Source organism: Durio zibethinus, chromosome 10 (assembly GCF_047325235.1).
Source record: "Durio zibethinus cultivar Kanyao isolate XHJ-2024 chromosome 10, ASM4732523v1, whole genome shotgun sequence".
Lineage (NCBI taxonomy): Eukaryota > Viridiplantae > Streptophyta > Magnoliopsida > Malvales > Malvaceae > Durio > Durio zibethinus.
Genome location: NC_143171.1, coordinates 15,923,319 through 15,939,800, shown reverse-complemented (window position 1 = coordinate 15,939,800; position 16,482 = coordinate 15,923,319). Strand labels below are relative to the sequence as shown.

The 16,482-nt window shown below is 30.9% G+C and overlaps 2 protein-coding genes across 4 annotated transcripts; one reads left to right on the top strand and one right to left on the bottom strand.

Moving 5' to 3' along the window:
• The first annotated feature begins 1,566 nt into the window (after nt 1–1,566).
• LOC111291916 (DDT domain-containing protein) lies at nt 1,567–10,496 on the top strand. 3 transcript variants are annotated; one of them, XM_022884045.2, is made up of 11 exons: nt 1,567–1,715; nt 2,448–2,577; nt 2,937–3,109; nt 6,499–6,938; nt 7,021–7,102; nt 7,391–7,737; nt 7,979–8,421; nt 8,697–8,862; nt 8,952–9,113; nt 9,194–9,282; nt 9,650–10,496. In XM_022884045.2, the coding sequence occupies exons 2-11, from the start codon at nt 2,465–2,467 to the stop codon at nt 9,798–9,800; spliced, it is 2,166 nt and encodes a 721-aa protein (XP_022739780.1). In that variant the 5' UTR covers nt 1,567–1,715; nt 2,448–2,464; the 3' UTR covers nt 9,801–10,496. The 3 variants fall into 3 exon arrangements, with proteins under 3 accessions (XP_022739780.1, XP_022739782.1, XP_089622955.1); XM_089766829.1 differs by lacking the exon at nt 1,567–1,715 and adding an exon at nt 1,729–1,933; XM_022884047.2 differs by lacking the exons at nt 2,448–2,577; nt 2,937–3,109 and having other exon boundaries at nt 1,568–1,715.
• Nucleotides 10,497–13,296: 2,800 nt separating this feature from the next.
• LOC111292362 (uncharacterized) lies at nt 13,297–14,270 on the bottom strand. Its single transcript, XM_022884698.2, has one exon. It carries the CDS (start codon nt 14,105–14,107, stop codon nt 13,367–13,369), a length of 741 nt encoding a protein of 246 aa, XP_022740433.1. The 5' UTR covers nt 14,108–14,270; the 3' UTR covers nt 13,297–13,366.
• Between the last annotated feature and the right edge of the window lie 2,212 nt (nt 14,271–16,482).

The window sequence follows — 16,482 nt, the reverse complement described above, 5'->3', positions numbered from 1 at the left end:
TTAAGATTTTCATATCAAAAGAGAATGATGACTAAATTTATATAAATTACAACAAATAGATTAAATTCAAAAATTTTGACAAAGTATAAAGACTTTTAGTATAATTAGCCAACTATATCTAATTGTATAGACTAATAGACCAAATGTTCTCATTAGAATGGTGAATTTAAAAAAAAAATATACATCGATTGATATTAACATAGTATTATTGGATATATTCATTTATAACAACCAAATTAACATAAACAATTTGTTTTAATTTATAAGATAGTGCTTTTATGTTCAAGTAAAACTAATATTTTATATGTCTAAAATACTAAAATTAACAATATTATTTTTATTGACATTATTGTAAATATAATAGCGATAATATTAAAAATGATATTTATATTTAATGTATTTCAAATCAATTTTATTTTTATAACCAAATAGAGTGATTTAGCATCAATTTTTTTTTAAATTCTTAATCCACCTTTAACCACCTGTCTTTATATTTATCTAATTGAAAAATATTGTGCATATAAACTCATTCGAACCCATATTCTTCAAATGCCAACTTCAATGTCATATAAATTAATTTATAGGTTAGCCGATAGTATCGGTTTGTTGATAATACATTATTGATATAATTGTATAATAATTATAAATAATAACATTTTTAAAAATTTAAAACTTTATTCAAGAAAAAGTTTATCATTTATTAATTTTAATTTTTCAAAAAATAAAATCATATAATTAGAATTTAATTTTTTTAAAGTTATAAATTTGATATTTTATGAGTTTCAAATATGATTGATCTTAGATTCAAAATATTGTGAGTTTAAATTGTGTCAGTTTTAGATTTTTTTTGAGTTTGAATTTCTTTAAATTTATGTCTTTGACTTTCTCTAATCAATTTCAGTAGCTTTGAATTTGATCATAGCTTGATTTGAACTAATTTTAAGATTAAGCCAAATTTGTCAACTATAGATTAGTAGGTAGGTTTAACATTGTAGCTTTACTAGGTATAATAACAAATTGGATTCGGTTTTATTATTTTGATTAATGCATAATATTAAGAATTTTTAAAATTTGATTCAAAGTTAAATTTATTTTTTAAAAAAATTAAATTGATTAGAATCAAATTTTATCAATTTGATTCTTTTCATCAATTTTTTAAATTAATTATTTTTATTTTTTGCTATTATTTTTAAATTATTTTAAATATATTTAAATATATTTAAATATAAAATAATTATTTTTATTTATAAAATTTAAAAATTAATAAAAATATATAATTCAAATATTTTTAAATTTTTACTTTTCGATCTAAAAATCTAATCGAACCATATCAAAACATAAAATTCTCTAACTTGAATCGAACTGAATAAAAAATAATCTAAACACTGAATTCACTCATTTAACCATTATAATTCCGAATTGAGTTTCAAAAATTTTTTTCCCCTCTAGGCCCCACGGCTCCGATCATACTGTAATTATGCTATTTTTGAGGTACCTAAATACAAATGCAAAATTAACAATCACGCATCTCTCAAATAAATTTATTTTTCCACGACTGAGGGGAACAGAAGAGGAGTCTAGCAAGGCAGAAAACGTGAGAACTTTCTCTTTCCTTTCGAAATTAAGATTTAAAACTAAACCAAAAAAAAAAAAAAAAAAAAGAAAACAAGAAACTCAAAGCGGGCGACCGCACTGTTTAATACAAATACGTTCCTGTAAGATTTCTCAATCTTTAAATTTCTCTTTGGCATTTTCAACTGATTTTCGCATGCAAAAGTTTTTTCTATTTATTTATTTATTTTGTTGTGGCGGGAACCTGAGTTTTTGTTGTATCGTGGGTGATTTTGTTGTTTTTTCTTCGATATGTATTTTTGGATTAGATTGGCGATTCATCTATTTTAATGCTCATTTTCTTATCTGATAACATTGCTTGGTAAGTAATTTCATTCTTCGTGTTTGTGCCCATTTCATACTTTTAATTTTTTAAAAAGAAATTTCCAAGGTGAACATTTTAGGGTTTCTGGCTTTTAACTGTGGGGTATTGTTGTTTTTTATGGGTCTGTTTGGGTTCTGATTTCTGAGAGAAAGATATGAATGAAAGTTGAGATTTCAACCACGTTTTGGGTTTTCAATTAAAAATGGATTAATTTTTTTTTTGTACACGTTTTGGGTTTCCATCATCACACCGCATTGCTTGTAATTCAAAATCATAGGATTATTTATTTTTTTCTTTTGTCAGTTATTGTAGAAGATTCTGATACACATCATTTTAGTTTTTTTTGAGAAAAATTGGAAATCATGTGTGGTTGTTTGGTAGAGTTGTTTTGTATAATGGAGAAAAGTAAAAATGTAGTTGACTGTTATTTTTGCTTCTTAATGCTTATTTAGTTGACTTTGGCAACAGTCACAGAAACATCTCTTATTATGTGTTCTTGGTGCATTTGTAGAGGGGGTAGTTTGGAAAATGCCTCTCTTCAAGAGGAAGCCTTTTGGTTTAGCAGAGCCACTGGAAGATTTGGAACCCTATGAGCTTGTCTACCAAGTTCGATTCACCAAAGAGATTTTTCGAGATTATCAGTATCCTAAGTTGAAGTATTTCAAAGTAATTATCATCATTATTTTTTCTTGGGTTTAATATTATCCTCTGTCTGGTTCTTGCAAAACTAATCTTAGTTTAAGGTATTTGGATATTCCTGCCTTACCCAGCTGAGGAGAAAAATATATATATCATGCTTTATTGTGTTTGTCAAGATGAATTGTATTAGATTCCTTATCTCCTCACCGCTCTAATTATATTATTCTGTGTAAAGACTGGAAGCTTTCTCTTTCTAATGGCAAGAAACAAATCTCTTCTTTTTTTTTTCCCTAAATTTTTGGTTTTGTTAGATACCAAATGGGGTTGTTTTTGCATGTTTGTTTTCCTTAACATGGATCAGAGAGTATCTGAACCGGATAAATTTATATCGTCAGAGAGTTTGGGTGTGCAAGTCTACTGGAAAATCTAACTTGACTTATGAAGAGGCTTTGGTGTCGGAAAAACATGCGATTAAGAAGGTTCAACAGCTACCCCATGAGCTAGTGGCACCTGCATTGCGTATTATCCAATTTAGTAAGAACCAATCATCTGCTTTGATGACTGAAGCTTTAGTGGTTATTCTTATTCTTTTTCTTTTCTTCTTCCATTTTTTTGTTTGTACTATGAGGTCATTGAAGGCAGCGGATAATCTATAGTAAGATGATATTTTATTTATCATGGACATAAGAGATATTCTGGAGTGACATCTAAATCTCAAATCATTTAGCTTTCTTTTATGTGTTTTACACCTTAATTGGATTGTAGTTGTAGCACATGGTTGCTTGAAGTCCTGGGCCCCTTAGTGCACAGGTGGAGATGGGTTTGACATCCATTGATCACAGCAATTCACTGGCAACCTTGTAGCAACAATTTTTGTATCCATACCAGAATGCACCTTCTGTGGATTTGTTTGGAGATACTGTATAGAGAAGTTTTTACTGATGTATTTCATTGTAATATGGGTAAAGCCTGGAAATTTTTTATAAGATTTAGTTTTTAGAATGTTTCTCATTTTAATATCCTACTAGTCATTTCAAACCTTGACTTTTTTAAATATGTAGGCTCTGAGATGGTTTATGATTCTTAAGTTTGAGCCATTAGTAAGTACTGATAGGATGAATTGTTACTTTTATTTCTTGATATATTTATGTGTCTATGGTTATGTTGTTTCTTGTCAGTTGTCTAAATAATAAAAGGTATATGAGTTCAATGTTGGGTAACATTTTCTTGTTTCTTATATTGTAAACTCTCTTTATAAATCCTTGCTTGTTGATAAATTATAGTAGAGTGCTAAAGTTAGACTTTAATTTTGTCTCTTTTATGGGTGTCTTTTATGCTACTATTATTGCAGACAGTGGTTGTAATTATTTGAATTTATGACTACTTTAATGTTTGGAGAGTGACGTTGATAGCATTTTGTTGCCGGTTCTTTTGTAATTGCCATTTCAAACATTGATATTGATAAATGTGGTTGCATGTTTTAAAATGCATTTAAGGTATTCACTCTTTTTTTTGTTCCCTTTTTCTTTATACGTTTATTTCTGTCTTTATTCATTGAAATAATAATTTAGTTTTATTATTCCAGTCTTTATCTGCTTGCTTTTTGTCTTAGATTTGGTTTCTCTATGTGTGTTCATTCATATGTATGGTATTTGCAAACTGAGGAAACAAATTAGATTGATTTCTAACAACCAATAGGTGTTTAAGAATTGGATTAAGGTTCTTGGAGATCTCAATTTGTGTATCTCTAATGATGTTAGAAGTTTTTGTGAAGAGAGCTATGACTATGGTAATGAAGTTCAAAAATGAAGTTCTGGTTAGAAGTGAAATTGGAAACTACATAAATTTGCTTTGTTATTTTTGGGGTGATTATTCAAAGATTCATGATTGTCTGGGTATTAGCAGTGAGTGAAGGGTCTTAAGTGTCTTTTTTTTTCTTGGGCAAGAGTGTGTATGTGTGAGTGGGTGGGGGGCTGATGGTGGTGGAATTGCAGCTTTTTTATGCTGATAAATTTGTGTTTAATAGTGATATTATTTGAGCTTAGGTGAGAGCTTGAGATTTTGTGAACCTGAATTTGATGTAAACTAACAGTTGGATTAAATGCTAGTGGGGCCTTGTATTTTCCTTTAAAACTCTCAGAAACAATATTCAGAGTTGTGGCTTTGTGAGCTTAACTTTATTTGTCATACTTTGCATAAAAACTAGATTAAAGCTTCGTCTTTTAGCTCAAAGTTCCTGGCTAACAAAATGGTAGAAAATGTTCTCCTTTCAATGATACCAGCACTTTAAACTGAAAACTTTTGTGAGTTTCACATATACCATGACTTAGCATAGGAACATTTTTTGTGCTCTCTATTTGCAAATAGACAAATATTAATAGATTTACAATATTGTTGCTTACATACCAAAATTTTGCAAATTTAACAAATGTCTCCTTTCATAATTGAATTGGGTACACCGACTATGTGAGTTGGAAAAAATGTTTTGAAAAGAAAAAAAAGTTCTTTTTTTTTTAATTAAAAAGACATTCTTTCTTTGAATTTTGTTATAATAATTTCTTTTTTTTTTTTTGTAATTACCCTTGATTTAGTTGACTTGTTGCACCAACTCAATAAGGGATTTTATAGCTAGTATAGATTTGTTTGCATTAGGGGTTAAAGGTTGAAAATAAAAAAGTTTGGGATTTTTAAAATAGGATTTTCAATATCAAGTTGATAAAAGTTATTAATTGGAAAATAATAAAAGCAAGTGAGAGAAAGAAGAAAGAGAAGAGATATTGTCCTTAGGGTCTAATGCTTTGTGCAACCTAATGTATCTTATATTGACTTTAATTCCAAAGTGCTTGGGGTTGATTACATGACTTTATATTTCATTATTCTTGGTCTAAGGGCATAATCTCTGGGGTTGTTGGGGTTTGAAATTTTTGAGGGATTTTGAAGTGCTTACATTTTGGAATGCTTCAATTCTGAAACAAAAAGAAACCAAAAAGAACCAATCAAACTGACTTTTTTTCTAATGGAAGTATAGCTTGGATTGTACATCTTGTGTCCCAGAAGGTAGAAAAGAGAGGAATAGAAATAAAAAGGAATGATTATGTTGCCAATCCTTGTCATTCATAAAAGGTATGAGATAACTTGTTGGGGCTGCTATACATTTCAGTTGGGGTGGATCTGATTCACTGCACTGCTTTTTAACTGATGCATAAAAATTTTTAAAACAGTAGCTGAACTAACAGTGATAAGATGTAAGACATCTTTGGTCGGTCAAATTCTAGCAATTTCTAGAAGTTTAAAATGAGCACTAGAATATTAGGAGTTGGAAGAACTAGATTGATGACATATATGACTACCAAAATATCTTTTTGCCTTTTACAAGCTTCTCGTCAATGAGAAAATGCTGCAATGAATATATGGGAATGGATTTTTCTTGATTCATTTTTTATTTTTGTGCCTTTATTGAATTTTAACAGATTTTAGGATTACATAATCTCTCATGCACGATAGATATCTTCCCTATACATGATGTTCATCCATTATTGTGTGATATTTTGTATGTGTCCCTAATAAAAATTAACTGACTGGTGGATGTTTGTGAATGAATGGTTCTAACAGTAATCCAGAGCTTATGAGATGATTGTGGATTTTGTCATGAATGATTGGGGGACCTTAACTTTAGATTGTTAGGGAGAACAGGAAAATGTTTGGCTGTTGTATAAAAGGGGAAAAAGAAAAAAAAAAAGGAGCTCTATGCATAGTGGTTACAAAACTCTCTCCTTTAGCTCTCCGAACTTGTGCTTCTGTTTGTATATTTTTTTTTTGTGTTTTCAGTTCCTGTTTATTAATTCATTCTCGTTTCCAGTCTTCCCTTAATCTTCATTTCACTACACGTGCAACTTTATGTAATAGCCTGTGCCTTTTGGCAGGTATGCTATCATTGAGAGATCTTGCTGATGTAATAGCTAAGAAATTGCAGAAAAATTTGTTTGTGGGTGCTCAATTATATGGAAGGAGGGATGGTGGTCTGCATCCATGCAGAGTGTTAAAACTTGTGGAGAATGGTGTTGACAAAATGCAGTACGAGGTAGCATGGATTGGCAAAAATAAGAAAACAACAAAAAATGCAATTTTACTAGGAGAAGATCTGGAATGGAAGAAAACACCCTTCAGCAGGAGTATTTTGAAGTCTTTTATTCGGGAGTCCACGTGCCGAAGTATTCCTTGGGTGCTTCATGAAAAACTGGCACAGAAACATGGTATCTCTACTGACCCTCCAAAGGAGTTGGCTAGCAGATTTTTCTTTCAAGATGGACAGCTGGTTAACAGAGTGAAGAAAAGGAAAAATGAAAACAGAAACAATGTTGGGGTAATTATACATGTTTATGGCGCTCGGTTTAGGATTTTTATTTTATGATATTATGTTTTGGCTCATATTTTTTGATATCCAGGAAGTAAATGAAGAATCTGGGAAATCCAAAAGGAAGAAAGGAGAAAAGGGGAAGTCTGATGCAGTGACAAACAGTAGGGAAGGTAGGTGAAAGTATGAAAATTCAAAGCTTGGTGCAAGTTAAACATCATTTATCTTTTCTATGTATCGTATTCAGTTGAGATTATTGCCCTACAGTTTTCAAGTTTTCTGTCTGTGCATTTTTTTCCTCTTGGTTTTACTTCTTGTTGTGGGTGGGTTTTCCTTGTTAAGGGGGGTCTGGAGGTTTGTGTCGGCAAGAACAAGGTTATGCCCTTTTTCAGCAGGCAAGCGAGTACAAGTGTGTTTATTTTTCACTTACTCTAATTCTTGCTTCTAACTTTAATTTACAGAAAATAATCTGCCCAAGGAAGAACCAGTCAAATATCCAATTGATGACCTGTTGGTGCAGCCTGGTCCAGATGATCCACTTTTCACTGATCGCCCTTCTCCTTCGAGGGATTTCAATGTTCCAATGGATTGCGTTGGGGATCTTTTGATGGTTTGGGATTTTTGTTCTTCATTTAGTAGGCTGCTGCATTTATGGCCATTCTCTCTTGAAGATTTTGAAAATGCTATCTGTCACAAGGATAGTAATTTGGTTCTCATTGCGGAAACACATTCAGCTTTTCTTCGGTTGCTCATAAAAGATGATGGTGAATATTCTTTGACTTTACAGAAGAGAAAACGGAAGCCGAAGGTCAGAATCTTTTTGTTGAAATTTGCATTTAATACATATGTCTACATGAACCTTCTTCTCTTTATTTCCTCCCATGTGGAACTTCCCCTGCTCATTCTCCATCTTCATAATGCTGGATGTTTGTCTTTTGACTGCTCTACATGAACCTTCTTCTCTTTATTTCCTCCCATGTGGAACTTCCCCTGCTCATTCTCCATCTTCATAATGCTGGATGTTTGTCTTTTGACTGCTCTTATTTCAGATTTCACTCATCACTTGGACCGAGTATATCTGTGATTTCTTGGAAATGATCAACACTACTGAATTATGCTCTTCTATGACCACTATAAAGAGGGGAAATTATGGCCGTCTGGATACTAATGCCAAATTAGGGGTATTGCTAGAATTGGTTAGTCATGCCCTTGAAACAGATCTTATTAGGGGGAAGTTGGATGAGCATATTGAACAGCGACAGGCACTTGGTGCCACAAGAAGAGGAGAAGCTTTGGAATTTGCTAGAAAGAAACGAGAAGAGAAGGAAAAGTTGAAAGGTGAGTCTGGTGCTGATGGATTAGTGAAGGAAAATAGTATGGAGAGCACAGGAAGCAATCCACATATAACAGAAAACGAAAATCCCATGATAGAGAACGGAGAGATGGTGGAAGATGTTATTTCATCTAGACAAAGCAATGTGTTTTATAATAGGTGTGGTTTGCTCATTTCTTAACATGCATTAGATATATTAATAAGGCTCCGTTTAGTAGATGTTTTGCTATTTGCCTTTGTTTTCAATTCATTTTTTTTATAAAAAGCAAAAGCATCACTCGAATGGATTATAAGTTTATCCTTTTTTCCCTCTTGATCAAGTATAATTTTGTATGATTTTGGGAGAAGAGGGGACTAGCATTGAGCAAAATGGTTGGGTACACCACTAAGTTATGTTTAGTTTGAAGAAAAAGTTTTCTTTTTAACCTTGGCAGGAGGCAATTAGACTGTCCAGAGAAAACAGAGGAGAAGCAAAATGTGGATTCAAAAGCCAAATCAGAAAATAGAACTAATTCAACTGATAGGGAAGCACAGAAACAGCTAACTGGTGAAAAAAGGGAAGCAGAGGATAAGAAGAGTAAAGAAAAGAGGGAACAAAGGGTTCAATCCATCTCCTTACTCTTTATTTGATGTGATTTGTGTATGTTTTACTTTATTCTTCTTTCATTAACATTATTTATATATCACAGAGGGAATACTTTGAACGAGAGATGGAGAAACGAAGCATACGTACGAATCCCTTGGGTAAGGACAGGGACTATAACAGATATTGGTGGTTTAAGCGAGATGGGAGGATATTTGTTGAGAGTTCTGATGCAAAGCAGTGGGGCTATTATAGCACCAAGGAAGAGGTATCATATTTGAATGGGTTCTATTTATGCAATTTCTTTTGAATGCTTCACTAATGTTTTAACCAATATTTGATGGACAGGTTGATGCATTGATAGGATCATTGAATTGTAAGGGTGAGAGAGAGAGAGCTCTTCGAAAACAGCTGGAAAAATTCTATGGCAAGATATGGTGAGAACGGCATCTAGGTTTTCCTTGTAGAACTGGAAACTCCTTCCATAAATTTACCCTATTTTAGAATATTTTAGTATCTTTTTCTTCCCCTCAAAAACTATTTGTTCAATTTCTTTTTATATTAATGATGAGGGCCTTAAAACTTTTGGTTTTTTTTTAATAACTCCTTTGGATGCTCAGACCTAGTAGTACTTGTAGTAGTTTCTAAAATATATAGTGGGTGCAAGTCTAAATTTAGCTACTAATTCTCACATTCCTTACACTGCTTTAATTCTTTGATGAAAATTAATCCTTGACCCCCCCCCCCCCCCCCCCCCCTTCCCCAAAAAATCTAATGGAGAGCTCTCTGATTTTACTTTTGCAGCTTGGAACTCCAAAAAAGATCAAAGGATTTGGCTCACAAGATTGCCTTGGAAGAGGCTGTGCTTCGGAGATCAACTCGTGTACGTGCACCCCCTAGGGAAAATCCTGCTAATGCTTTCCTCAAGTATGCGAACAAATGGAAAGAAGATTAATTTAATTCGAGTTTGATATTGGAGAGCACAGTTCCATCTAACTAAAATTAGGTGCCGTAATAAGTTTGTGACTTGAGTTGAAAGTAACACTGCAGAGCAGGAATTTTAAGTTGAGTGCTTCCTTACATTTTGATGGAATATGTGGGATGATGGATAATGGAATTTGGGCGAAGAAGGATGTGGAGGAACTGGGATGGAGCTGTTTTTTGATCCATTCCTCTTATCCTCAGTTTTGTAACTGACATTGTTTTCTCATTCTTTAATTGTGCTGTTAACTTGCGTAGAAATTTCTTATATGGATTCTCATTGCTTTTGGGCGGAGATTTCTGTTTGAATGGAAGGTAATGTTTGGATGGAGAATATCATTGTCGCCCATTAGACGGCTATTGCACTTTTGCTTGCTGTCAAAATGTGGCGGCAGGAGTTGGCAATACTTGACCTCGTTCAAAACACGCTGTTTAACTCGACGCGGTTCTGCTTTGGGAGCTCAATGCTTGGAAGTTGGAACCTTGTTATGGGAGTTAGCAACATTAAACTGTCACCCAATGTCTTCGTATAGGCCTAGAGGGAACCAGTGAGGTGGAATCGTATGTCAAAGGGATGAATGCTTGTTTGCTTCCTGTACTTTTTCTTGTTCGATACTTAAAAAGAAAAATAATTATTAGATTGGTATTTCAACTTTTATTTTGTCATTCATTTTGATGTTTGGATTAATTTCATTAGTCAATTTGTTAATGTTGCATGAACGTTCAAAAGATATAGACATGTGTAAAAAATTCAATCGATGTTATATCATTAATTATCATGTTAATATGAAAAAATATAATTTATGAAAAATTTTAAAAAAAATCTAAAAATTTTATAAAAATCCAATAAGATTATAGAAAATTTTAAAAAAATAAAAAATCTTAAAAATTTAATACAAAATCCAAAAAATTCAGAAATTTTATAGAAAAATTCAACAACAATATAAAAATGAAAGTTTTAATAAAAATAAATTTTCTTAAAAATAAAAAATTTAAAAAATATGAAAATTTAAAAAAAATCTAAAAATTTTAAAAAGTTTTTTAAAATTTTAAAATATTCAAAAAATTGAATCATTTTTAAAAAAAATTATAAAAATTAAAAGTTTATGAAGAATTGGAAAAAAAAATAGAAATGTTTATTTATTATTGTTGGATTTTTCAGATTTTTTTAATCTTTTTGAATTTTTTTTGAAATTTTTTAATTTTTCAAAAAATTTTTTAAATTATATATATTTTAAAATATTGCAGATTTTTTGAAATTATTTAATTGTTCATAATATTTAAATTTTTCATAATTTTTTAAAATTTTCATATTTTCTAAAAAACTTAGATTTTTTTTAATTATCAGATTTTTTAAAGGCTTTTTAATTTTTTTTTTTGAATTTTAAGAAAATTTTTAGATTTTTAATTTTTCATAATTTTTTTAAATTTTTTTAATAATTTTTAAAAAGAAATTTATTTTTATTTTATTATAATTTTTAAAATATTTTAGATTTTAAACATTTCAAAGATTTTTTTAATTTTTAGAATTTTTTTGAAATTTTTTTGAAAATTTCTTTTAATGCTAAAGTGGTCATCAATGATGTTAGGTTGACTAAACTTTTTTGACATGTGTTAACATTTTATTAAATATTTATACCACATTAGCAAGTTGATTAGTACAGTAATAGTTTAAAATATTGAAATAGATGATGGAATGAAAACTAGAGTACTAAATTAATAATTTTATTTCGTTAAATATCAAATTGATAAAAAGTATATAATACATGAGTCAAATGAGTATTTAACCTTATGTCAAATCTAACTTCGTTTAGATAAATTAAACTTTCTTTTTATTCATAATTTAACTTGATCTGCTTAATCAATGAAAGTTTCTTTAAAAAAAAAAAATGATCTATTACTATCTTATATAAAATAAAGGCTAAAAGGTCAAAATTGCCATTAAAATAATTTAATAATTATTTAAGTTATTAACAATTTATTATAACCAATTCAGTCCTTAATATTTTATTTCGACTTTATTGAATTATTAAATGGACGAAATCTAATCAAATAATAAATTTTGATTGATCAATCCTCAAATTAAAATCAATTGAATCCTCAAAGCGATCTTAGAGAAAGAAAAAAATAAAAAAAAGTTATTTATTTAATTTTCATATATATATATTAAATGCGTGAAGAGTCAAACTTTAATCAATTTTATTAATGTTATATAAAATTTTATATTAATTGATAAAAAATTTAATAGTGTTAAATATTTTATCCAAATAAAGACTTAATTGAATGTAAATAAATGTTTGAGAGGTTGATTAATTGCAATAAAAAAAAAAAACTTGAATGATTTTTTAATTATAATTCAAGGGTTTTTTTTTATAACTTTTAACCAAAAATAAGAAAAAACCTTGATCCACTAATAAGGGGATAAATTATACTGTTATAAAATTAATTTATTTTACATTGTTTTATAATTTCAATTAATATTTTCACAAATTAATCGTTAGATTTAATAATTTATTAGTATCTATGATGCACATAAAATTTTAAGTTAATTCAAAATTTTTATCATATCAATAAAAAATAATATTTATTTAATATAAATTAATAACTGAAATTTATTATTAAAAAATAAATAGTTAAATATTTTTAGTTAATTTGAATTTTAATATGCATGATTTACAAGAATAAAACATAAAATATAATAAATCTGATTTTATATTAATTGGTTCATATAATTATTTTCAAAAAATCAAATCTAATAATTTTGTATTCAAATTTTAATATTTACAACCATTTATCTTATTTTCATATTATGATTTTTTTACAAAAAAATATAAAATAAAATAATTGAATTAACAAAATATATATTATATAAAAATATATATAATAGTATAAAACTAAATTAGTTTTACATTGCTGTAAAAGTGCACACTCAAAATTTTTTTATTATTATTAGTAAATAAGAAAAAAATCATAATAGAGAGACGACAGTCGACAGAGATGGCGACGGCGCACGTTAAGCATCAGCTATGAAAATAGAATTGGCATTTGGCAATGGTAGGAAAAGCAAATTGAAAGCTGACTTGGATTTTTCTTTTATTACTAATAAAAAAATAAAAGAAAAAAAATGACTTGGTTTGACTGCTGATTTGTCATTTTACAGGGCATGTGCATAATTGGCCAAACAAAGTAGGCAAACTTGCCAGCTTCTCTTATTCGTCTACAGGCTAAGAGTTCAACGCTGCCAACCCAAATACGAATCTGAAATCAGCATTCAAAACACTAATATTTCATTACATATACATTCCCATTGCGTTATTTACCTTATTATATTTCCAACATAAAAAAGTTTTTAAAAATTATAAACTAAAAGAAAAAGAAAATCAATTCAGATGGCAGATCGAAGATGGTCATTGATCACATCTGATTGTATCAGATTTATTACCTTTTTACTTTCTGTTTCTAATTAGACATTAGGGAAAAATAAAAACTCTGTAATTTCTTTTGCAAAAGGAATCTTATAAAACAATAAAAGGGTTATCATCATTTTCTTGATGGTTTAATCCTAATCTTGGGTTTTGAAGGTTTAGCACAAGTAATTACATCAACGTTGTGTTGATGTGATTTGTTCAATTGTGAATGTGATTTCTTCCTTCTCTTCTCCATCTCCTTAATGGTCTCCAGCTTGGGTTTCCAATGGTATGAACCCACAAGCTGCGCATACTGCTTCTGCAATGCAAGGGTGGTGCATACCCTACTCCAACTCTCTTCAGTATGATCTTTCATTCTTCCTTCTTCCATCAATTGCCATATAAATTCATCAGACACGCGTATTCTTAAACACCCGGATGAACTCTTGTCAATATGGAAAGGTTCGCAAGCGGCGGCTTTCTTTAAAAGCGCATTTTTTGATTCCCGAGAAGATTGCAGAGATGAAGCGTTGGCAAAGGAGGCAATGGTAACGAAGGATAAAACTGACTGGAAAAATTGTCTAGGAAGTAGAAAGTACTTGTGGCCAAGCTGGAGCTGCTCGTCCTCGGAGAGAGCTGGGATCTTCTGGCCTATGTAAAACGAATCAGAACGGCAAACCATGTGGTTAGGGAACTCTGTCATGAGCTCAGAAACATTGATGGGACGGCCATAGATGTTGACAAGCCCGTCAGATTTGATGAGCTTGATGTCACCCAGAGGAGGCTCAGGCTGGAGGTGGAAGCACGAGATGTGGTTGCTCAACAAGTGAAAGCACCATGGAATTGTATGTAAATTCAAAAGCTTGATGCCCATTTTTAGCTTACATATATATCATAACCTTTTTCCCTGATTCACAAGGTGACTGCAGAAAAAGACGCAGTAAACACCGAAAGGGGCGATTTGTTTTTCTTTCTTTTTTGCTTTGCCGGGAGAATAATCGATGTAATAACATGAAAGGTGGGGGGGGGGGGGGGGACTGTGAGTGGCTGGCTATGTATGTATTGGAAATTGGTATTTAGAGAGAGAGGCGTGAGACCCGGGTAAACCTTTTGCATTTGTTTTTGTTTTTGCTTCTCAAAGTTTGACACTGCTTGCCTATGTTTGACTGAAACTTTCTCTCGTCCCTTTCTCCCACGCTAATTGGGGCCGGCCATCCCCCCTCGCATTGTGCGTTTTGATTTTCGAATCAGATTCCGTCCGCCTCCCTATCACTACTCTATAACCCTGACATAATATATATATTTTAGTACATATACACGACCATAATTATATTTTGAAAATACTTGGTACTTAATGACATTAATTAAGGTCATGTTATTCAAAAATTTATATAATTAATGTATTATTTTTAATTTAATAAAAATAATGTATTAAATATATATTTTTTAAAACTAACCATTAAATAATTCTTATTCAATGTTTGTAACCATCATATTTAGTAAATTAAAATAACCAAAAAAATCTTTTTAATTTAGATAAACTTTTGTACATTCAGTAAGTACTTAATCTTTAATTTATATATAAATAAATTTTTAAAATTTGATATATATTTAAATAAATTTTTAATTTTTAATTTGTACTTAAATAAGCTTTTTAACTTCTAATTTGAGAGCCGTTAGAAATTTATTCACTTGGTTCTAATTTGTCAGGTTGAATGAGAGGTGATTAGGAGGCGGCTTGACGGACTTTGTGCAATGCAATGTGGAGGCATGAATTTCCTGACGCTTTTCTAAGAAATCTACCAATGGTATAAAGTGATCATTGTCCAATGCTTTTATATTTGCATAGGGTAATGGAGATCAATAAGTTTGCCAGGCCGTTTCGCTTTGAAGCAGCATGGTTAACACATGATTCTATTCTGAGTTTGATCAAGGATAATTGGAAGGAAGAAGGAGCACTCAAGGAGAATTTGGATTACTTTATAGGTGTTATTAAAGATTGTATTTCAGATACCTTCGGTAATAGTTTTCACAAAAAAGATCGTTGTTAGCTAGGTTGTCGGGTATTCAGAAGAAATAGGACTTGGGGCTGAATCCCTTTCTTTTTAGACTTGAAGAGGAGCTTCAAAGAGAGTATACCTAGATTTTGCAACAAGAGGAATTTCATTGGTTTCAAAAATCCAGATTGCAGTGGGTTAATCTTGTGGATCGCAACACAATTTTTCCACACAACTGTAATTCGAAGAAACAGCAATTGCATCCTGTCTTTGACGGATGACGATGGGATTTGGTGTTCGGATCAAGCAACTTTGAAGAGAATGGTTATGGGGTTTTTCTTAAAAGTTATTCTGCTGATTCTTTTGGTGCTTTTGGGGAGGATTTTTGTCTAAGAGCTCGGGTTCGATTGTCTGCATCACAGGTGGATATTTTGGCAAAAGTTCCACAAGTTGAGGAGATACAACGAGCTCTATTTTCAACGTTTGCTTTTAAGGCTCCATGTCCGAATGGCTTCCAAGCAGGATTTTGTCAGGCAAACTGGGATGTGGTGCATGTTTCGTTATGTAATTTTATTAGCCAGGCTTTCTTAACAGGGAGTTTTGATAATGTATGTAACCGAGTCTTTTTGGTCCCTATCCCTAAGATTGAACACCTAGAAAAAGTATCTCAGTTTCGCCAGAAAAGTTTATGTAATGTCTTGGTGAAGCTCATATTGAAAATCATTGTGACCAGATTGTCTTTATTTAAAGGATATTGTTTCTCCTGCTCATTGCAGTTTCATTTCCGGTCGAAGTAGCTCGAATAATATGGTACGTAATTGTATAGGAGGTGATGCATTCATTCAAAAAGAAAAGAGGGAAAGCCGATAGTATGATGATGAAAGTTAATCTTGAAAAAGCATATAATCTTATCAGTTGGGATTTTCTTCATTCGGTGTTAATGGATTTGGGCTTTCCACCTTCCATTATCTCACTAGTAATGTTCTGTGTGACTTCTACGAAAATGTATATTCTTTGGAATAGTGAACTGACTAGTTATTTCAAGCCAACTAGAGGATTGTGGTAGGGTGATTTGTTGTCTCCTTATCTATTTGTTCTATGCTTGTAAAAATTATCGGATATTATAGATGAGGCAATCGACAATAATAATTGGAAACCAATTTGTCTGTCTAATAGCGGTCCTCAACTTTCACATTTTTTTTTTCTTTTTGCAGATGATTTGGTTCATTTTGGTTAGACTTCGACTAAACAA